Source organism: Carcharodon carcharias, chromosome 14, assembly GCF_017639515.1.
Source record: "Carcharodon carcharias isolate sCarCar2 chromosome 14, sCarCar2.pri, whole genome shotgun sequence".
Taxonomy (NCBI): Eukaryota; Metazoa; Chordata; class Chondrichthyes; order Lamniformes; family Lamnidae; genus Carcharodon; species Carcharodon carcharias.
The window spans coordinates 115014105-115037364 of NC_054480.1; the positions used below are offsets into that span (position 1 = coordinate 115014105).

Below are 23260 nucleotides of genomic sequence, written 5' to 3' on the forward strand. Positions count from 1 at the left end.
GTAAAAGCGCTTCAAGGCAGGGATGGAATGGTGGGCAGGAAGAGAGATGTTGGGGAGGCCGGGTACTGTAGAAATTGCCCTGTTTACATAGTAGAGCAGGTTCCATAGCAGCTGGAAAATCAAAAAAATATATAATTGAAGTGATTTTAAGCAAAATACAAGTTTGCCTGACTTGTGTACAGGTCCTTCAGAGCCCAGCTGCTTCCCTTACCACCTCTCCTGGGGCTGGAAAACACAGAATTCCCAGTCTCTGACCTACTCTTGTGGCCACAGTGTTTGAGTGACTGGTCCAGTTAGGTTTCTGGTCAAGGTGATGGCTAGGAAATTGATGGTGGGGAATTTGACAATGATAATCCCGTTGAATGACACTTGTGTGATTAAAATGTTACTACAACTTTTCAGGCTAAGGCAGTATGTAGTCCAAGTCTGACTGCTTCAGTATTTGAGGAGTTATGAATAGAACTGGGCAATTCATCTGTGAACTTTCCTGCTTCTTATCCTATGTTAGAGGGGAAATCTTTGATGCAGCAGTTGAAAATGGTTGGGCCTAGAACACTATCCTGAGGAACTCCTGCAGCAATATTCTGGGACTGAGCTGATTGGCCTCCAACAACCAGAGACATCTTCCTTTGTACTGGGTATGAATCCAGCTGGTGGAGAGTTTTTGCCCTGATACCCATCAACTTCAAATTTACTAGGGCTCCTTGGTGCCATGTTTTGTCAAATGCTGCCTTGATATTGAGGGTGGTCACTCTGACCTCAACATTGGATTTCAGCTGTTTTATCCATGTTGGGACCAAGGCTGTAATGAGGTCTGGAGCCTGCCAGAACCCAAACTGAGCATTTTGAATGGGAGTGATACGATCCCAATTCAATAGGGTCTTCTCAGACTTTGTTCTGTCAAGGGAGGTGGTACTGTCCTTTGCTAGGACAACAATCGATGCCTGGAATTTCTATCGTCAGAGACAATGCCAGGAGCAAGACACAATCCGTAGATATGACACCTAATCTCACATTTCCTAGGGGCTATCTCAGGAGCAGTAGAGAGTTGTAGCCAAGGAGAAGCTGACCTGCTGCAATTCTACACAAAATAAAAATTGGCCTAGCGCATAGGAAACTGTAAAATGGTTAAAAGAAAAGACTTCAAAATTTAACTCAAATAAAGCGATAATTGCAGGGGTGGGGAAGGGAGTGCTGGTTCGCTCAGTTGGCTAGACATGTGGTTCAGAATAATGCCAACCACATGAGGTTTAATCCCTGTTCCAGCTGAGGTCATTTTGAGATTGTCTTCTTGCCCCACCCTGTAGAAAAATCACAAGTCATGGCTCAGCGACACTCTGTGCTACCTGGAGAAGAAGAAGAAACCAATAATTAGCATTTGAAAATTATTTTCAGATTTCCTCCTTGTAATAATTCCCATGTTTTTTGTCTTCCCACTTTCTCTCCAACTTGAGAGTGAGCGCAAAAATACCAGTCTGTACAACTCATCAGCAATATTAGAATTACTAAACAGTCAATCAGTGTTGGAAAAGATTGTTGTCAACTAAATGTTGCTCTTCATCCCTCCAAATGCCTTATCCTGCACACACTCTCCTTCCTCCTAAGTTCTCATTGCACAGTCTCCTATTTTAACTCATTCCCAGGGCTTCTGAACTGCAGAACTCCTCAACTCCCTTGATCTTGCCTCTTCTTCATTCAAGTCATGGGCCTTCAAACTACAAATTAGTGTTGCCTGATTATTGTCTCTCAATTTGCTTTGTCTTCTTTCCTATTATTTCTAACTCTTTTGTTGTCTTGCAGAGTGGACCATAGGCATTCACCCGGATTTTTTTAATTTAAAAAAATTGCCACTGACTGCAGTGTAAATCATACTTGTTCACATTGGTATGGTATTGTACATGCAGCTGAAAGAAGAAAGAAAGAACTTGACCACCAGATGTCCCAAAGTGCTTTACAGCCAAAAAAGTACTTTTGAATTGTAGTCACTGTTGTTCTTGCCATCGTTTACTAGCAAGGATGATTGTCTTCCATGAGTCCAAAGGTGGCTGATGAGGCCAATTTGGAATCTGCAGATGTTATGGCACTGTTGTACCATGCTCAAAAATAGCAATATGATGAAGACTACATCATCTGATTTTAGGAATTGGACGAGAACTGTATATTGGCTACACTATTGAAGAGAACTTATCCTGCTCTTCTTCAAAATGGTACCATGGGATCTTTTACATGCACCTCAGAGGGCAGATATTAGTTTGACATCTCATTTAAAAGACAACACTGTCTAATAGCGTAGCACTCCCTCGGTACTGGACTGAAGCGTTAGCCTAGATTTTGCATTTTAGCCCTGGAGTGGAACTTGAAATCAGAACCTTCTGAGTCAGAGGGAAGAGTACTACCACCAAGCCACAGCAGAAAATAAATGAACCTTTCCCTGGGAGATCTCAGGTAGCTTTGGGTGGTACCTATCTAAATGCTGAATTTGGTGATCCTGCTTTCTACAGTATTATTGCACTGTAAGAATTTCTGGCCCATTAGTGCGAGAATAAATATTCAATCTTTTTTTTCTGAAGATCATCCTAACAGGGTAGGTACATGGGAGGAGTTTTCTCCAAGTTCACCCCACCCCCCCCACCCCCCCCCCCGGTGCCCCGCACCCCTATCCGCTCCGCTTGTAATTGATGTAATGAGGAGGTTGATTTCCTCTGGACAACCCAACAATGCTGACCTGACGTAAAGGCCACTACAAATTTTTACTCTCAGCCAGGCCCAGTGAGCAGGAAAAGGGAGGCCCTGTCCATGGAGGAGTGGGGAAGCACGGAGGACGCATAGCTGAGGCTCCCCTCACACACTTTCCAGCAGGTGAGGGAGAGTGGCTCTCTCTCTCTCCTTTGATGTAGCCTCCTCGTCAACCAAGGGTTGCTCACATGATTTATACCATGATATCACTATGGGGCAAAGTGTGGAGTCAAGCTTCAAGAACTACCTCAGTCGACATGAGGATTGCACCACACAGTTGGCATTACTCTGCACCATACTCTAGCCATCTGGTGTTTGTGTCAGAGTTATGAAAAAGAACATGAAAGGAAAGTTGACAAGTATTTAAATTGATCTATTTTATTTGGCAAGTTCCCTTCATATTCTGCTGAAAGTCGATACTCTTCTCCCATAAGGTTACACTGAAAACAGCAGCCTCTGTTCCTTATCTATGTAGCCATTATTCACCCATCAGCTAAATTAGTGAGTGCCATTGAACTATAGTTGTTCAGTGAGTTCCAGTGAGCTATAGCTATTCAGTGAGTACCAGTGAACTATAGCTATTCAGTGAGTGCCAGTGAGCTTTTTTTTATTCAGTCATGGGATGTGGGCTTCACTGGCTGGGCCAACATTTATTGCCCATCCCTAGTTGCCCTTGAGAAGGTGGTGGTAAGCTGCCTTCTTGAGCCGCTGCAGTCCATGTGATGCAGGTACACCCACAGTGCTGTTAGGAAGGAAGTTCCAGGATTTTGACCCAGCCACAGTGAAGGAACGGCGAAATATTTCCAAGTCAGGATGGTGAAAGGCTTGGAGGGGAACTTCCAGGTGGTGGTGTTCCCATTTATCTGCTGCCCTTGTCCTTCTAGATGGTAGTGGTCATGGGTTTGGGAGGTGCTGTCTAAGGAGCCTTCGTGAGTTCCTACAGTGCATCTTGTAGATGGTACATACTGCTGCTAGTGTGCGTCGGTGGAAGAGGAAGTGAATGTTTGTGGATGTGGTGCCAATCAAGCAGGCTGCTTTGTCCTGGACGGTGTCCAGCTTCTTCAGTGTTGTAGGAGCTGCACTCATCCAGGCAACAGGGGAGTATTCCATCACATTCCTGACTTGTGCCTTGTAGATGGTGGACAGGCTTTGGGGAGTCAGGAGGTGAGTTACTTATCACATGATTCCTAGTCTCTGACCGGCACTTGTAGCCACTGTATTTATATGGCTAGGCCAGTTCAGATTCTGATCATTGGTAATCCCCAGGATGTTGTTAGTGGGGGATTCAGTGATGGTAATGCCACTGAACATCAACGGGCGATGGTTGGATTCTCTATTGTGGTGGTCATTGCCTGACACTTGTCTGGCGTGAATGTTACTTGCCACTTGTCAGCCCAAGCCTGGATATTTTACAGGTCTTGCTGCATTTGGACATAGACTGCTTCAGTATCTGAGGAGTCACGAATGGTGCTGAACATTGTGCAATCATCAGCAAACATCCCCACTTCTGACCTTATGATGGAAGGAAGGTCATAGATGAAGCAGCTGAAGATGATTGGGCCTAGGAGCTATGGCTATTCAGTGAGTGCCAGTGATCTATGGTATTCAGTTATAGCCGGTAAGGAGTATCACAGCCAAGCCTGATCCTGTCCACATATTTACATGTTGGCATCACTGAACAAAGGTCAGGAGTTGGACTATGGCTGATAAATCCTTTACAATCCGTGGGCCTGATGCCAATCCTAGCATTCCAACTGTTGCTGCAGGTGCTGAAAATCTGAAATAAAACTGAAAATGTTGGAACCACTCAGCCATCAGTGAGAGAGAAACAGAGTTAAGGTTTGGATCGAGTCCTTTCTCTTTCCACACATGCTTCCAGATCTACTAAATATTTCCAATATTATTAACTGGGGATAAACCTGGGATCTTCATGCTCTGTATCTTACTGTTATTACCTCCAACCTGATTTCCTCTTGTACTTCCAACCTCCCTGAACTCATTCAAAGTGCAACAGAGGTTTCTTCACTTGCATAATTTCCATTTTCACCTAACTCCACCAGCTCCCCATGCCTCAGGGAACTGACTACAAGATTTTCACCCTGGCTTTCAAAATATCTCAATCTTCCTCCTACACCGCACCTCACTCCACTCGCAACCTTCATTCTCTGGCCACACTATCTACACACCAGTTGTTTCTTGTCTCCTGCTCCCTATACACCAAAGGTCTCCATTCTTCACTACCTGCCTCATCCCTTTTGCCTTCCTGCTTCTTTCGCTATGCTTAAAAACCTGCCCTAAACCATTTTCTATAACAGTGCCTCCCACCCTCTGCCTTCATCTTCTCCTCAGCACCAGCTCAGTACCAAAATAAAAGCAAAAAAACTGGAAATCCAAAACAAAAACAGAAACAGAAATACCTGGGAAAACTCAGCAGGTCTGGCAGCATCGGCGGAGAAGAGCACAGTTGACGCTTCAAGTCCTCATGACCCTTCAACAGAATAAACGTGTCCTTAGCTGTCTGAGTGTTTGCGCTCTGCTGCACACACACAGCGGACAGCAGAGCGCAAACACTCAGAAAGCCAAGGAAACTTTTATTCTGTTGAAGGGTCATGAGGACTCGAAACATAACTGTGCTCTTCTCCGCCGATGCTGCCAGACCTGTTGAGTTTTTCCAGGTGTTTCTGTTTCTGTTTTTGTTCCAGCTCAGTACCACATTGGATGGTGCAATTACCCACTGCCCCCACCAGAGAGAGCCCCTGTATACAGTTTCAATGTGTGTCCTGTGTATTTGTTTAATTAGTGATGCCTCATTCACTCTGTGAATGTCCCACAGAAACCAACACTACTACAGAGACCTGTTTATGAACAAGCTGATCCTGACAGGTAGTTTATCTTCAAATTGAGCAGATGATTGACATGTGCATGTTGCCTTGGCCTCTGCTCTGTTCTCGGCCCTCTGATGTGGAACATTTCTTCTGATGCATTGAGCACGAATACTGAAATAGAAGGATTATAAACGATTAAACACTAATGATAACCTGCATAAAGTCTTTCAAAATCATTGGAACTAAGATTATCCAATTATAAAGCTCATTTTGTCAATCACTGCTTGATTGGCACCTTAAACATCAACTCCCTCCTTCATCAGCATCTGGTGGCTGCAGTGTATACCATCTACAGGATGCATACCAGCAACTCACAATGGTAGCTCCTCCCGAACCTGCGATTTCCACTGCCTAGAAGGACAAAGGTAGTAGACGTTCCTTCATTGTCACTGCATCAAAATTCTGGAATTCCCCACCTAACAGCATGTGAATTCTCCACCTTCTCAGGGGCAACCAGAGATCGCCAATAAATGCTGGTATCACCAGCGATGTCCATATCCTGAGAATGAAGTTTTAAATATATAATTAGCCAGTGGTTAAACTGGGATCCTGCATTCCAGTGGTTTCCCCTTTAGGCTGCAGAGGGGAAAGTGTCAGAGGCTTAGACATTGTCCAATTAATCAGAGCAAATACTGATTGCTACAGTAAAAACCCTGGGCTAGATGCTGGAGACACCATCTGTGCTTCCCGCTCCCTGTCACCATCCAGTTACCCCATTGTATCTGTAACCTCTGTATGAATGTTGGATTCTTACCCCTATGTTGCCACTGATCTTGATCCCCTTCCTAATTGGCCATTCTTTATGTAAGCCTCGATCGTGAGTGGTCTGCAGACTATTGATTATGGGACCGCCAGCCAGATTCTCTTCATGCAGTTACTTTCCAGCAGGCCATCACTAAATAGTGACCAGGAGCAGGTTTTTGCTCCTTCTTAGGTCAAGCCACTGAGGCCAATTGTAGTTCACCAATCGCCTTTCCTCTCAAATCAGCTAAACTCAGCAAAGAGCAGCAGTGGAATCGATGATCTTCTGGTCTTTTGTGACTCAGTGCCACACCACGGAGGGCATTTACTCACTGAACCGTTGGATAGGAGAGATCTCTGACACTTACTCATTCAGACTGTGTTCTGGTTGTTCGGACATTGACCACAGTTCCTCTCTCAGAGACCTCAGCACCTCCGTAATCAGCACATGGTTTACACTGGATGTTTGTTTCCTCATTTGTTGCAATAGCTGGTGAACTGAGATGGTGGATTCCTCAATGGATTTTATGAAACTCGGCTCCATTCTCTTAACTTGCGGGTTAGACGAGATGCTCTGAAAGTTTAAGACATGTCAGTCACAGTGATCCGTATTATACCAGGTAACATTAAGTGAGTGTGAGGGGGGCCAGCCAACTGCTCAGTGAGCAAGTGTGCCATCTGGTAGCCTGAGAGCTACGCCACCTTGCAGCTATTATTGTTGCACAACGAAGGGAGAGGAGGCCTCACGCAGGAGAATGGATAATTTGGAAGAATAGGTTCGAGTGATTTTATGCCAGAAGGTCAGTCCTCAGCCCATGCTACAATGGCCTTGGTGTTCAGTGTTAGGTTAAGTAGCAAAATCAGCTCAGGGAGTGCAGAAAGATATGATCGTGTTTGACTTTTATACCTCACATGAAAGAAAAGTCTGCCAACTTCCCCCTATTAGGATTAAATAAAAGTAGATAGTAGCTGAGGACCTGTATCACAGTGAGAGACAAGGTCTGTGGAGCTATACCGCAGTGAGAGACAATGCCTGTGGATTTGTACCCCAGTGAGAGACAAAGTCTGTGGACCTGTACCCCAGTGAGAGACGATGTCTGTGGATTTGTACCCCAGTGAGAGACAAGGCCTGTGGACCTGTACCCCAGTGAGAGACAATGTCTGTGGAACTGTACCTCAGTGAGAGTCAGTGTCTGTGGACAAGTACCCCAGTGAGAGTCAGTGTCTGAACCCTATTGAGAATCAATATCTTGGAACAGCATCCCACCGAGTGTCAGCATCTGGGAACTTTAGCCCAGTGAAAATCAGTGCCCATGGAACTGTAGCCTAACTAGAGTCAGTGTCTGTGGAACTGTATTCCAATGAGACTCAGTGCCCAGAGAACTATAACCCAACCATGACTCCGTGTCCATGGACTATAATCTGGTAAGAGCCAATGCCCAGGAAAAGTCAACAATTTCAGGAAAGGGTGACGAAAACCTGGAAAGGGGTATGAGCATCAGACTGTTTTAAAAAATCTGTTGAGGGCTGCATAGGTCTCCACAAAAGAGAAAGAATGAAGCATTAGTCTACATTATTATATATTTGTTCCAATCGCTATTAAATTTAAACTGTATTGCACTTATCAGGGTTTTAATACCTCACTCGATATTTTTATAAAATATGTATATCATCATGGCTAATTTATAAAATTTTTAAAACTGGACAAAGGCTTTAAGCCATGGCTGGCTATCACTCAAACCAAAGGAACATTCTGAGCATCAGAGAAGCAGACACCTCATTATCTCTAAAGAGACGCTAATGAACTCAATGAGCTGCTGAAGAACAACTTCCAAGGGATTCAAAGGCCATTTACATTTCTTAAGACAGGCCTGTCCAAAGGAGATTGCCAGTCTGCTAGGACAAAGAGTCTTGAAACCACTTTTGAAATTCTTAATTTTTGAAACATTAACAATCTCAAGAATCCAGACTAAGGAATATACATCCTTTGTCAAAGCCAAGGTGGAGAGGTGGTAGTCACATGAACCCCCACCTCCCACCACTGCCCACCCCCCACCCCCCACCCCCAACAAGCTGGTGGAACTTGTAATATCTAGCATCTAGCAAGCAGCAGCTCTAACCCAGCGCTCTGTCCTGGTTTAAATGTCTGGCCCCCATCTACTCTGTTTCTACTGGAACTTCTATACCAGCACCTACAAGACCATTTAATCTCTACGTGCCTAATCCATCATGGGAGTCATCTGTACGGAAAAGTGAATTGTCCAGCATCAGTCTTCAACCTGCCAACTCTGTGAAAGAATACACCACCGGACTTTGATTCTGGACTCTGTACTCACGTGAAACAATAATTCTTTATTCTCTGGTTTTTGCCCTGTAAACCTCTTTCTTTCTCTATTCCCCGTTTCTTTTAATATATGAGTGAAAAAGGAGGTTATGTTGCGACCCGTCTTCTCATATAAATGTGTGCGCAAATAAACTAACCGTCTGAGTTCATCCTATCTCAAGTTTGCTGTGCAGTTGTGAATAGAAATTGGATCACACCAAAACTGAGGAGTTGGGAAAATACGCCACCACTTATGAGGGAGGAAATCAAAATCAAAACACCTTTCTGTTTACAGATGGGTGGTGAGAGGAGAAATTAATTCCCCTCCTGTCCGCAACACACTGTAGAAAAAGGATTCACATTTCTAAACTTTAATCAGAATTGTTTGTTTTTTTTTTTCCTGGGTGCTCTGCTACTACTTTGGGATGTTATTGGAACACATAAGAATAAAATTGCCCATAAAACCATCCCAGGTCAGTTATAGAAGGGGTTTAATACATAATTATAATGTCTACATTGTCCCATCAAACATTCATAGGTAAGATAGAGTATATGTTAGGTACTGAATGAAGCATCCATTATACTTCAATAGGGTTCAGCCCCAACCTTAAAGGATCCCCTCTACTGTGACATTTCTCATTTCCACAATAGACACCGTATAGCCTCTTTAAGTGACATTGCCAATTCAGTACTAAATTAGGGGCAAGATGAGCTGTCGACTAGGAAGTAGAGTGAGACTAGTTCATTTCCTTTGTGATCCTCACAGCTAGCAGAGAGATGGAGACTTTGAATTCAATCAGGTTGCAGTAGTCAAAGGACTGAAAGTTATTTTAATGTAGACATTTGCAGAACGTGCTGCTTCCAAGATGGCCTGACCAGTGCTGGCTGACTCTGGTTGTCAAGAAGGTAGCACATGCAGGTAACAGGCCGGTTCCAATCATTTATGTCAGTGCGGTAACACCAAACAGTTTCACTGTGGTGAGGCATAAAAAGGTTTGACCTTGGGCTAGGCTGAACTTTTAAGTAAAGTCTCTGAATAGAAAAGCAGCTGCTCATTTTAATCCCCGTCCTGGTTTCAGTCTGGAAGATAATGAGTTGCATTTTTGTCATTCTCTCATCCAACAATTGAGTAATTATTGAATTCTGTTTGAATTTCAATTAGCAAATGCTGCACTCAGAACTGAGTCATGACAGGAGAGTCCCAGGAGGACAGTGGAAACGCTTTAGGAATGTCCTCAAAGCATCTACAAAGGGGTTAGACACCCCATCGACTCATGGGAGATCCTGGTTTGTGACTGGCCAAAATGGAGAAGGTTCATTCCGAAAGGCACAGAACACATAGAGAGGCTTTGTCGGGAGCCTGCAGGGGCAAAGTCAAGGCGTCGGAGGGAGCACACAAACCTCTTACACAAACCTCAAAACAACTCAACTACCTGACCCTCCAAGCACCACCCACCCCACATGTGGCAGAGTCTACAGATCACACATTGGACTTATCAGCCATCTCAGAACCCATCGAACTGAGTGGAAGCAAATCATCCTCGATCCCGAGGGACTGTCTAAGAAGAAGAAGAATTGAATAGTACACTGACTCGTATTGAGACACATTGGTCGGAATACAACCCAAGTTGCTTGTTTTAATGGGTGAACCTAGGCAGCCATTGTTGGAAGGGTATTCAGGGTGGAAAGCCTCATCACTGAGGCTGATTCTACCCTCAGCCAGCATCCCTTACCTACACTTTTCAATATTGGGTCACTGAATACACTGTCCTCCTCAGTTTACAATGCTTGAAAGTTTCATGTGATCTAAAAATTTGATATAGTTTTATGTACATTTTCATACATTCATATATATATAGTCCTCTGCAATTTTTATGGAGTTGGACCAGCTTTTCAAAGAGTCTGTGTTCATGGCATCTCAGAGGTGCTGTGTCGCAATGTGCATGGGGGCATCTTTTGAAAGGTAAGTTCAAAATGTCCTCCTCATGCTCCCCATTCCAGGCTATGCTCCCCACACACTATACACTGTATAGAACCAATGAGCCCTACAATAACATGGGCCTGAATTTTACCCTTGGCAGGCGTGCGGGTTCAGAGGGGCCAGGACCGGCTGGGAAACAGGCCCCTGTCCATGATCGGCCCCCGACTGTGATTTCATGCTGGATGGCCAATTAATGCCTGCCCAGCATGAAACGTGTCTTCACAATGTTCGGGAAAGGTCGGGCAGGGGTGGGTGCCTGTCCAATGGCGACCCAGCAGGCGGTTTAAAAATGGCACAGGCAACTCCTTGAAGGCTGCCAGGGAAGAACATGTCTGGTCTGTGCTGAAGACCAAAGCTACGGCCTCAACCGCAGTTGGAGACACCAGGCGGGAGGGCTGGTCTGGTGGGCACTTGACTCCCTGGTTTTCGGACAAGTGCCTAGTGGTTTTCCTGGAGGAAGTGGCTGCCAGGAGAGACACCCTCGTCCCCAGAGATGGAAGGAGGAGGCCACTGCACCTGATGAGAAAAGCTTGGGAGGAGGTGGCAGCCAAGGTCAGCAGCCACGACGTTGTACGGCACAGCTAGGTGCAGTGCTGCAAAATTCAGGAACGGTGAGTACCATGTTGGCGTGGATAAATGTGGTGAAGTATTAAGGGCTGGCAGTCCCCCCTTGGAGCTCAGGGGTGTTAGAGTCTGAGTGCCAACTGTCGATGACGCCAGAGCTGGCCAAGGGGGTGAGCCCTGGCTGCTTGAACTGAGTGCCTTGTGACTCGAGGGCCACGACTTGGATGTGCCCCGCCAGGTGCTCCTCAGCTGGGGTTGGCCAGGCTGCAATGGTGATGCAGGTAGAGAGTGGACTAATCAATGCTCCTCTGTCCTTTCAGGAGAAGGTGAGCCATACCACATTGAGAGGTCATGGACAGGCAGAGGCCCCCAAACCTTCTAATCCTAACCAGGTTCGAGTAGGACGCCTTGGAGTTGGAGAGGCGCCGCGCACCTCAGTCAGCTGGTCATGGAGAGGCTGGGGTGTCAGACAAAGGTAAGAGTGCAATACACAGAGGTGAGAGTTTCAGATGATGCAAACATTCTTGTGTAGTCTCATCATTGATGGGAGCCTCAAAACTGGAGTCCCCATTGATCATTGAAAGACGATGGCACCATGATGCAGATCTCTATTATCTCACCAGGGTGCGTGGCATGCACAGTGACAGTGTGATGATACATCATTGTTGTCCCTTAGGTTCACCGGTATGCACTCATTCACAGAACCACCCCCTGACGCTAGAGGACCACCATGCTTCAGATGCACCTGCGTCACAACCGTACTCTGAACCAGGTACCAGCGCAGATAGCAGCACCTCGTTGGGCATTAGATGTTTGGCTAGAATGTCGGTGCACAGTAGTGAGGACACTTCACACTTGCTTGAGGAGCAGGCGGAGGCAGAGAGTGCCCAGGACCCTGGCAGTCGGAGGACTGCTGGAGACCAAGTCGATGCTGAGTCGAAGGCAGATGATCAGCCTCTGGAGTCATCCATTAGGTGGCAGATGCTAGATGTCCAGTGTGATGTGTGGGAAGATCTGATGGAGATCCATGAGGGTACGCGTGCCTTGGTCTCTGTTGTGGAAGAGTCCATATGGAGCATAAGCACTGCGGTGACCCTCAGTGCCAAGCACATTGCCTCTTCCATTGAGAGAGTGGTGACTCTCATGGAGAGGCAGCTCCAGAGACAGAATCAGAGGTTCCTGGGGTTGCGCTCGGACCTGTGAGCCCTCACACAGGCAATGACCTCAGGTGGTCAGCGCCAGTGTGGGAGATGGATGAGGCATCCAGTATCCAAGCTAGGTGCCTATACATAAATGGTGAGCAGGGAGGTCCAGAGTGACCTCACGTTGGCACACAAGCTGCTTGTCATCTTTGAGGGCTCCTCTCAGGATGCTCTGGATGATGGCAGCAGCTCTTCTGCCCCTCTGCCAGTGACCTTGGCATCTGATGAGGCTGCGATGACAGGGGAGATGCCAGCCATGGCACTGGCCACTCCTCCCAGGCAGGGCCAGCACAGGCTTCACTGGCCAGAGGATGACTGCTAAGATCATCAAGACCAACAAGACAGCAGAGCCAGCAGGGTGTCTCCAATGCCTGTGCCAATGAGGGGGGGAGCACCAACACATAGCACTCGTAAACTTAAGTTTAAGGCACCATGAGCATGAAAGGGCAAGTCAGGGGTGATCTTCTGTTCTGTAATATTTTGTTTATGTTTACTGGTCTGGGATTGAACACTAGAGAAGGTTATGTTAATTTGATTGGATTGTGAAAATGAGATAAATTTTGTTTTTGTTGTAATGGCCTGAGTATGCTTCACTTTTTTATTTTTTTTTGTGCAGGGTACGCCAGTGTGTAACGTTGGACGTGAGTGGCTCTAAACTTAATTGTACAGGCACTGAGTGGACTTTGGATTCAAATGAAAGGGTCATTTCAGACATCTGGGATGGAGGAGACAGCCCTGGCATGATGTGGAAGCAGATCTTTGGCAGCTTAGCTGAAGGAACGTTGGATCAAGGCGTCTCTGGTGTCCCTGCCTCCCTGAAAGTTACCGAGGTCTGCCTCCATGCCCTCAGCGTTCTCTTCACCACGCTCCTCTTCTGACTCACTACTGGATTCTCCTCTATGGCCTGTGGAGCTGCACCAAGATCCTCTTCCTCCAGTGGGTCCCCCCTTGCCAGTGTCAGATTGTCGAGAGTGCAGCATGCAACCACTATCAGTGACACCTGTTCTGGGGAGTATTGTAGTGCTCCCCCTGAACAGTCCAGGCATCGGAAGCACATCTTCAGAAGACCTATGGTCGTCTCTATCACTGCCCTTGTGGAGGCATGACTCATATTATAACACTGCTCTGCCTCTGTTGCTGGGTGGGAGAGAGGTATCATAAGCCACCTCTTCAACGGCTAGCCCTTGTCACCCAGCAGGCATCCATCCATTCAGGCTGGAGCACTGAAGAGCCTCAGCATCTGGGAGTGTCTCAGGATGTAAACAGCGTGGGAGCTGCCTGGGTACCTTGCACAAGCTCGCAAAATCTGCATCCTATGGTCACACATTATCTGCACGTTCGTGGAGTGGAATCCCTTTGTGACGAAAGCACTGGGGTGACCCGCTGCCACCTTGTTGGCCACATGTGTGCAGTCGATTGTGACCTGGATACGAGGGAACCCAGCAACCACTGCAAAGCCTCTGGCTCACTCAGCCTGGCTGGCCTCGTCTGTACTGAAATGAATAAATGTCATCACCCGCCTGAACAAAGCTTCTGTCACCAGCTTGGCGCAGCTGTGGACAGCTGATTGGGACACTTCACAAAGATCCCCCCCGGACCCTGGAAAGAGCTGGAGGCATTGATGTTGAGGGCCACTGTGACCTTCAGAACCACTGGCATGGGGTTTCCACCCACACAGTCGGAGCTGATCTCAGACCCAATCATCTGGCAAATGGAGGTCACTCCCTCCCTGGAGAGGCTGGAGTCTCCTTTGGCATTGCATCTCAGACATATTGAGGTAGCTGCATCGCAACCTGTAAACCCTGGCAGCAGGATAGTGGCATCCTCTGTGGCCCCTTCCACTTTGGACTATCTGCTGGCTCTGCACCCCTCGTGCCTGCGCCTTTCCCCCCACAGGTCCCTCCCCTGGAAGCTGCACTGGGACACCTGGCCTCCGCTCACTTTTACCCCTCTCTCCCTCCTCAGAGGAGGTGCCTCCAGCGGAGACTACAATCCCCATTACCAGGGTAACAGAAGGATGTCTGATACTTGGAAGGGTCCACGTAGTCAATATCCTCCGGGGCCTTGGAAACACCACAATGAGTCCTTAAATGAAGCTTAGCAAATGGTAAGAATGAAGCTCAGAGAACAGAGATGAAGCTGTCAAATTCAAATAAGCAACCAGTAGCAAACTATCTCCTAAACTCCTCACTATTCACACTGGCAATGCTGCTGACTCTTTTTATCCTGACCTTGGATGAGATTTTGTAAAATGTGGGCTGCCTGCCTGCCTGTTTTGTCCATGCAATGAGTGTGAAATCACACAGGCAATATAAAATTGGGATCAATTGGATTTTTAAGTGGCCTTTTAATTGATGGTGGGCACATCTCCGACTCCCACATGCACCTGCCGACCTGAAAATTGCATGTGTGCAGGATGATGTCAGGACGCTCACCCAACAGCTTCTCATGCTTTTTTTACACCCAATCAGGTTGAGCACCCGCCCATCCGTGAGGTGTAAAATTCTGCCCAGGATTTGTAAACAAAAACTTTAAAGAAAAAGCCATTTGTTCATACTATGTAAAAAAATCATTTTACTACAGGGCAATAAAAGTGTCATCTATCCACACCCTTTAAATATCAACAGCAGAAACTGCGAGCATTAGCAACATCCTAACCTTTAAATAAACATTGAGTATTGCTGAAAAAAGAGACATGCAATAAAAGCTTTTTGTCTTGTACTCATCAAGACAGATGCAATAGTGCCAAATCTCAAAGGAAACAACAATTTATACTGTATGAGAAAAGGGTGCTGATTGGTTGGCAAAGTGGACTCTGATTGGTAGAGGTGCACCATGAAGATTGCACCAAGGAACATTTAACTGCCAAGCTTTTGTTTAAATGCAAATCAGGCAAGTCGACTCTGGTGAAGGCATTTCCATGAGGAATGAACCTGGGAATGGCAGTTCACCCAAGCTTTTTTTTTGTTGAAAACGACACAATGCATGGGCATGTTCTTTCTGTTTGGAAAGGACAGGGCCCAGTATGTGAATATATGTAGCTTCTAGCACAGGTAAGGGAGCCACATTGTGAGCCCAACTGATAACCTTAAATTGGTTGTTAGTGTAATTCTTAGCACAGTCAGGATTTTTTAGTAAGTGTTGTCCAATCACATGATCACATCTATTATTGGACACTATGTTCTGAGTTTTGCAAGTACGTGCCGGTTGAATATGGTCAAACAGTCCATATGGCTGATGCAAACAGTCAAAGGGGTGTACATATGGCCTACATACCTGGCATTACACTGGCACTGAAATTCATACACCACATTACTCATTTGTATGGTAAGCAGAATGTCTTATTGGCCTGACAGCATCCTGTTAGTGGAGAATACCACTCATGTTGCAATGGCATAGTAGCAGCATGAAACAGCTACCTTCACCTGTTGCTCAACCTTACCCTTCCACGGTAATCTGAGGTGGATTGGGCACTTTTTGGGATCAAAAGTAACAGCCTTAGGCCCATTCATGATTTTGTGTGATATACAGCAAGCAATAATCTAATCAAGGTAGCCATTATCTCGCAGGATGGTTTGATGTGCCCTATTTCAGCATCAAGCTTGCATGGTGAGCAAATGGCTCGGGTCCTATTTACGAGGTTGCTGATTTGGCCAATCTTACAGCACATGGAATGGCAGGAATCCCAACACGTATGTTGACCAGTGAAGGTGGGCTTGCGGTAGACAGTAGTAGATAGCCCATTGACAGATTTCTTAACTTGCACGTCGAGGAAAGAGAGCTCATTTGACTGCTCCATTTCAAAGGTAAGTTTGAGCACAAGATGGAGCCCATTAAGGTGTGCAAGGAAATTCTTACATGTTGCTGCAGGTTCAAACATAGCATATTATTTACATATTGGAAATACGAAGGATGTTGGGGGTCATTCCAACGAAGACACATTTCTCATGGAACCCAGCAAAGATGTTAGCAAGAGCAGGGCCTAGAAGGGATCCCATGGCAACACCATCTATTTGAGCATACTTGGTATCATTAAAACTGAACTCAACTGCGTGAGTTGCTGAGTTCATAAGTTCAATGAATACAGATTCAGACAATGGCGGCATCACCATTATATTGTGAGGTGGTGCAAATGTCAATGGCTTCCTTGAGTGGTACATTAGTGAATAGGCTAGTAATGTCAAAAGAGCACATGGACACGGCATTGCTATCCATATGCAAGTCCTGTATAGTCTTTGCAAAAGTGAAGGAATCCTTCACCATGTATGAGGTGAGATGCTCAGAACTGGTTGTAGCAACTCACCCAAACATTTAGCCAATTCATATTGTGCAGAACCAGTCATAGATAAGATAGAGCGTAAAGGGAAATCACTTCTGACTGTCTTGGGCAGCCCTATAAACATGGATACCGTGAACCATGAGGACAAATCCTATCATATACACTGCTAGGCAGCTCGTAACTCTTACACAAGTCCAACAAGCATCTTTGTAACTTGCTTTCGAGCAGCGCTGTGCAGTCATGCTTAGTGGTAGGTCCAGTGGACGTGAATTTCAACCCATCATTGAGAACAGTGTACATTTTGTCAAAATTGTCACACTTGTTAAGGATGACTATTCCAATCCCTTTGTCGTGTTTGCAGATATGTGTGCCTGGGTTAGCCTTGAGGCCTCACAACGCAAGTAGACATTCGCGTTGCATGTGAAAATTGGCCAAGTCATTGGGTATCCCATAATATGCATATGCTAGATCAGCTAGACATGCCAGCTAGGCATGCTTTCAAGGACTCAGCAACTTCATTGGATGCTGACTTGTGGCGGGATAGATGGATTTGGAGGAATTCGAATTCAGCAAATACCTCTTCCAGTTTAAAATGAAACAAAGGCACACCAAAATTGAAGACATGCATGAGAACAAACTCCTCACTTTTAGAGAGTATATAGTTAGAGAGATTGAGCAGATTAATAATAGGGTTCCTAATTTATACCATACCCTACACTGGACTTGGTCCGAGGTGTGCAAATTTATTTCATTTTTCGATGTGATCCGTTTGTGCTGCTATATTGCCTCAATAGATGACTGCATCATAAACTATATCCACTTGAAAGATGCCCACACTGTAAACTCACTTAAGCTGGAGTGATTTGGCAGCGCAATTAATGATGCCACCAAACATGTAGTAAATCTCCCTGACCATGAACTCTCTGAAACCAAGAAGTTTGTTCTTGCGCATGTTTCAATTTTGGTGTTCGGGCGGGGTTGCGGGGGAGTTGGAAATCCCCTTACTGGGTGGTCCGTGCCTACACTCACACCCCGACATGCAGACAAGGCCTCCAAACCTTCCTGGAGCACTGGCAGCCCTGGCCTGTCACCAGATGCCCACTGCCAGGCACCTAAACCAGCCCCAGCGGAAACAGCAAACTGGAGGCAGACTGGAAAATCCCAGGCAGCCTCCTTTAACTAGTCTTACTTAGGCCCTTAACAAACTTAATCAGATACCTGCCCTGTCGGACCTGATCCCGCCTCTGCAAACCTAGCCCGGATCAGGAATGATGCCAGGAAACTGGCATGCTGGCTGGTGCCAGTATTTTGGGGCCTCATCCACCTCCGAACCAACTCCTGACGAAACCTGGAAATGCAGCTCCGAAAGTTGTGGGTTTAAATCCCATTCCACAGTTTTGAACACATCATCCAAGTTGGCACTTCTGGGCAGTACGTGGAATGCTCTGTTGAAGGTGTTCTCTATCAGATGAGACATTAAATTGAGGCTTGGTCTGCCCTCTCAGATCCCATGGCACCCTTTCAAAGTGCAAAGGGGTTCTTTTGGCATCCTGGACAATATTTATCCCAACATCACTAAACAGATTTTTGGGTCATTGTCTCATTGTATGTGGGACCTTCCTCTGCACAAATTGGCTGCTGCGTTTCTTACTTTAAGGAATTAATTCATTGGCTGTAAAGTGTTTTGGGAGCTCCTGAGGTTGTGAAAGGTGCTATATAAATTTAAGTTCTTTTTTTCATATCTCCTCATTTGATCCCTGCTCTGTGCTGCATTGTGTAATCTCAGTAAGGCAGCAGTAATGAGTCTACAATTAGCCTCAGTGCCCTGCAGAGAGGAATAGCAGTCAGGGTGCTCCTCCTGATCACTGCTCTTTGACCTATGCTGCAAAGTGCATATATCTGCACATCAGCTAAGAACTGGATTGGACATACATATGAACACACCCACAAACATATAAATTAGGAGCAGGAATAGGCCACTCAGCTCCCATCGAGCCTGCTCCGCCATTCAATAGGATCATGGCTGATTTGAACGTAACCTCAAACCCACATTCCTGCCTACCCTCAATAATGTTTCACCTCTTGTTAATCAAGATTCTATTTATCACTGCCTTAAAAATATTCAAAGACTCTGCTTCCACTGCCTTTTGAGGAAGTGGGTTGGGCTTGTGTGATGTTGTTGTATCGGTTAGCCCATTGACACTCCTTTAATGGTATGAGAGAATGGTTTGCACTGTTGGAACTGTAAAGCAGTGAGTCAGCAAGCGGGGCATGAGGGGGAAACTGAGAGAAAGAGGCTAATTAAAGCAAAATAACTAGAAACAAAGTTAAACTTTTCTCACCGCCCTCTTCGAGGTACGTCCATCAACTGCCAAGCTACTCTTCAAATGATTTGTCTGGAATATCTTTGGAAAAGTTACGAAGCTGTTGTTCTGAGACCTCACTGGGGAAAAGTGATAGTCTGTATTTGCTAGGATGCCGTGTTTAGTCACTTGAAGGAGGCTGATTTTTGTATTGTGGGTAGAGTTAAGGTGGTTAGAAGTGGCCTCCCTCTGACTGGAAGGATTGACTAAGCGTGGCAAGGACATTTTGATTTTCCAAAGTTCAAGGGAATCTTTCTTGGTCCAATATCTTTTAGACACTGGGCTGGGTTTTGGTCCTAGGATCTTGGTCTGTGCTCGCTGCTGATTCTTGTAATTATTCAATATCAGAGTGTTCCTAGGTGAGGCTGAAGAGAGATGGTCTGCCTCTTTTGGCACAGTGTATTCATCCCTGACGTCCTCTTCAGGTTCACATTGCTCATGGACTCCGCTTAAAGCTGCCCGAAGATCGACAATGATTTTTTGCACTCTGCTGGGCGGCTGATGTTCTCGGGCAAATGAGCAGTAGCTTTCAGAACCTCTGTGCTCCACATCACATAGCATTTCTGGCTTTATATCATTTTGATCAGATTTAATGGCAGGTGTGAGTGGATAGCGCATACTGGCTCTCCATTTACTTGGTGTTTCAATCGCTGGATCTTTCTCCATTGAAGCTTCACCAATGTTAAGGCAGCGTCCCACGAGCAGACTGATGTCCAGCTGTTGAGCGGATGGCACCTGATGAACCTTCCCCTGTGCCTGATACAGTCTGTTCCCTCTCATTGTGATTACACAAGAGGATCAAGGAGCCAAGTGTGCACAGATTTCAAGTGTTCCTGAATACAGAATAGCCCAATCTGGAATGAAAAACAGTCAATATGTTTCAGAGCAAATCTTTGGGAGACAAAAAAAATATTTTTAATATTCTCGCTTGCTCCCCTGAAGACACTGGTTCTCATTGCAGCACAATTCCATAGGATTCTCTATATAAGCCCAGGTGGTGAATGATGACAGACCAAGTTGTCTGACTATCAGAGACACTGCAGGTAAACTGGAGCCTGTGAAAAGGCACTTTCAATCTGGTGGGAAGAGGTGTCACTAGGTGGAGAGAAGGGTCATAAGAACATAAGAAACAGGTTCAGAAGTATGAGTTTCGATTTCCACATTCCCATCTATCCCCAATAATCTTTGATTCCCTTGCCACAAGAATCTATCTACCTCCGCCTTAAAAATATTCAATGCCCCGTATAACTGAAGCATAACATCCTTACTTTTATGTTCAATTCCTCTCATAATAAAGGATACATTCCATTAGTCTTCTTAATTACTTGCTGTATCTGCATACTAACTTTTTGTGACTCATGTACAGGAACATCTTGACCCCTCTGCACCTCAGAATTATGCAGCTGTTCTCCATTTAAGTAATATTCTGCTTTTTTGTTCTTCCTGCCAAAGTGGGGGTGGGGAGAAGGTGTCACAGGGTGGGGTGGGGGGTCACTAGGTGGGGAGAGGGATAACTATGTGGGGAGAAGGATCACTGGGGTGAGGAGAGGGATCACTGGGTGGGAGAGGGGTCGCTGGGGGTGGGGAGAGGGGTTACTAGGGGTGGGGAGAGGGGTCACTAGGGTGGGGAGAGAAGTCACTGGGTGGCAATCCCTGGTGGATTTTTCTCTCCTTGGTTCAGAAGATCTAAGATGAACCATAACATGAGCTAATACAGCATGAACCAGGGATCAAACCTGAAACCTCCCTATTCTCTATAACAGTATCACGCTGAGCTGTGGGTGTCCAGAGCCAGGAAAGGTTCACCCCTGCACATTTATCAAAAGAAGATAAAACAAATGAAGACATGTGAACCTGGGATCACTGCCTTTAAGCAGCTGCAGCCAGTTCTGATTGAATCATTCTTGCTTTCCTACCAGTCAGGAGCAATCATCACTTACTCAACACACAATATCTGGCCAAAAACATAATTACCTGGAAAAACTCAGCAGGTCTGGCCAGGTAATTCTGATTTTGTTTTGGATTTCCAGCGTCCGCAGTTTTTTGTTTTTAACACAATATCTGGAGCTTGCTCTTCTTGTGCTGTTGACTCCATTTGTTAGAAATTGCAAACACTCATTCGAATGGTGATCAGTTTCCACGGTTACCTGTCGAGTCAGCAGTTAATCCTGGTTCTAATCTCAAACCCATGGTAACAAGGCAAAAAAAATTCCGGGTATGGGATGTAAATTCTAGGGATATAACTATAAACACTGGTTTCTATGCACACACACACCCAGCTAGGAACATAATGGTGCCAGATGGTCTGAATAGGTTGCTTCCCTGCTCTATAATCAGTGCTGCTTCAGCTGATTTTAGAAATGGCTCTGTTGGTAATTGTACCACCAGAAAAGTTTCATCTCCAGTCTGTACTGAGTTAGACAAACATAGTTCGGGCAACAGTTGGGGTGCTACCATTGGCTGCAATAGCCTGTGTTCCCCACTCCTAACTATTGTCTAGTGACCACTTCTGAAAAATCTATGTGTACATAGATGAAGGACAAATCAGGCTTGGTTGTGTCAAATAGCCCACTGACACTCACTGCCTTGGCTTACAAGAAGAATTACAATTTCACTCAGGTAACAGAGGGGCCAGCTGTCCAGGGAACATGGGGAAAAGTCAGAATAATGGAGCTGGTGGGGCAGGGAGGATGATTTTTTGAATATAGAATTTTGTAAAGCAAATCATTATGTGGCACCTTAATGTTATTTTTTTCCCCTTTGATCCATTAAGTTATATTGCAGTGTGCTTCAAACACCCCCTTACTTATTTAATTCCAGCCTCCTTTTTTAAAAAATTGATATCTCTGTCTTCACAAACTTAACAGTTTTAGATGGAAATAAATAAGTGTTTTGAGTTAAGCACTTATGGCATCACAGTTTAAAGTGTCAGAGGAAAGGAAGAGAAAAGTCTTTAATTTTATTGAACCTTGGTTAGACCACACTTGGGAGCACTGCATGCATTTCTGGTCACCGTAATATAAAAAGGATAGATGGGCACTTGAGAAGGTGCAAAAGAAGTTTTACAAGGTTGATACCAGAACTGAGAGGTTATAGATATCAGGAAAGGATGAAGGTTTGGTCTCTTTTCTCTTGATAAAAGGCAGCTGAGAGATGACCTAATAGAAATCTTTAAAATTATAAAAGGTGTTGAGAGAGTAGACACAGAGAATAGAATTTAATGTAGGTGACAGCAGTTATGGCTGTTGGCCGGAAAGGCAGTGAGATGCCCGCTTTGCCTACTTTTGGGAAGGCCAATCAGGCACTTATCTGAGCAGCGGAGGGCCTTCAATGGGATCAAGGACCCTGGGGGTGGAAATCGCACTGCCCCAAGAGCTGCCAGCCAGTTAGAGGCTGGCAGCTGCGCATTGCTCAGCAGCGCCACCAGGGGACACTGGCTGGTGCTGGTAATGCACCTACCCGAAGTCCAGGATCGCCGAGGTAGCAGGCCACAGGTGAGTGATGGCAAGAGGGGGTTAGCAATGGGGTGGTGGGGTTGCAAGGTGGAGGATATTGGCAGCAAGGGCAAGGGTGCGGCTCTCAGTGTCCCTCCACCTTTCCCAATGCCATGTCCCTCGATCAAGCTCTGAGTGCCTTTGAAAGAGAGACCCCCTTCTCCCAGGAGCTCACAAGCAACCCTGACAGGGTTTGCTTTTTGGGCTTCCTGCTTGGCACAGCAAATCCTTCCTGCCTGCCCACCATTGGGTGAATACCAACAGTTGCAGGATGAGGCCCTTAAGTGGGCATTAGTTGCCTATTTAAGAGCCTCAATTGGCGGCATGGCAGGAAGGCCATCCAGACGTCTCCCCGCCATTGATTTAATTGTCACCCTCCCAGCTGATCAAATGCCCCCCTTCCACCAAACTCGCCTAGGGGAAGGGCATTAAATTCCAGCCAGAGTGAGTGTTCCACTTGTGGGGAAAAACAAAACTAGAGGCCATCAATATAAGATAGTCACCAAAAATCCAATAGGGAATTCAAAAGAAACTTCTTTACCCAGCGTGGTGAGAATGTGGAATTTGCTACAACAGGGAGTAGTGGTGTGAATGACATGTATTTAAGGAAAAGCTAGGTAAGTATATGAAGGAGAGGGGAATAACAGGGTTATGTTGATAAGAGTCAAATGAGAAAGGAAGGGGGGAGGCTT

At 45.8% G+C, this 23260-nt stretch overlaps 1 protein-coding gene across 1 annotated transcript; it reads right to left on the bottom strand.

The window, feature by feature from the left end:
- Positions 1–302: 302 nt before the first annotated feature.
- Positions 303–19915, bottom strand: LOC121287316. Its single transcript, XM_041205095.1, has 4 exons — positions 19054–19915; positions 6731–6936; positions 5592–5732; positions 303–1346 (listed from the first exon to the last, which is right to left on the bottom strand). Exons 1-4 carry the CDS (start codon positions 19852–19854, stop codon positions 1343–1345), a joined length of 1152 nt encoding a protein of 383 aa, XP_041061029.1. The 5' UTR covers positions 19855–19915; the 3' UTR covers positions 303–1342.
- Between the last annotated feature and the right edge of the window lie 3345 nt (positions 19916–23260).

What these genes read in the sequence shown, in the direction of transcription:
- LOC121287316 (XM_041205095.1), bottom strand. Translation starts at nt 19,854, where the DNA reads ATGAGAGGGAACAGACTGTATCAGGCACAGGGGAAGGTTCATCAGGTG. An exon ending in GACGTACCTCGAAGAGGGCG is followed by an intron (nt 6,937 to 19,053) that starts GTGAGAAAAGTT and finishes TTAAACTTTCAG; the next exon opens with AGCATCTCGTCTAACCCGCA. An exon ending in CCAGAACACAGTCTGAATGA is followed by an intron (nt 5,733 to 6,730) that starts GTAAGTGTCAGA and finishes CTTCTATTTCAG; the next exon opens with TATTCGTGCTCAATGCATCA.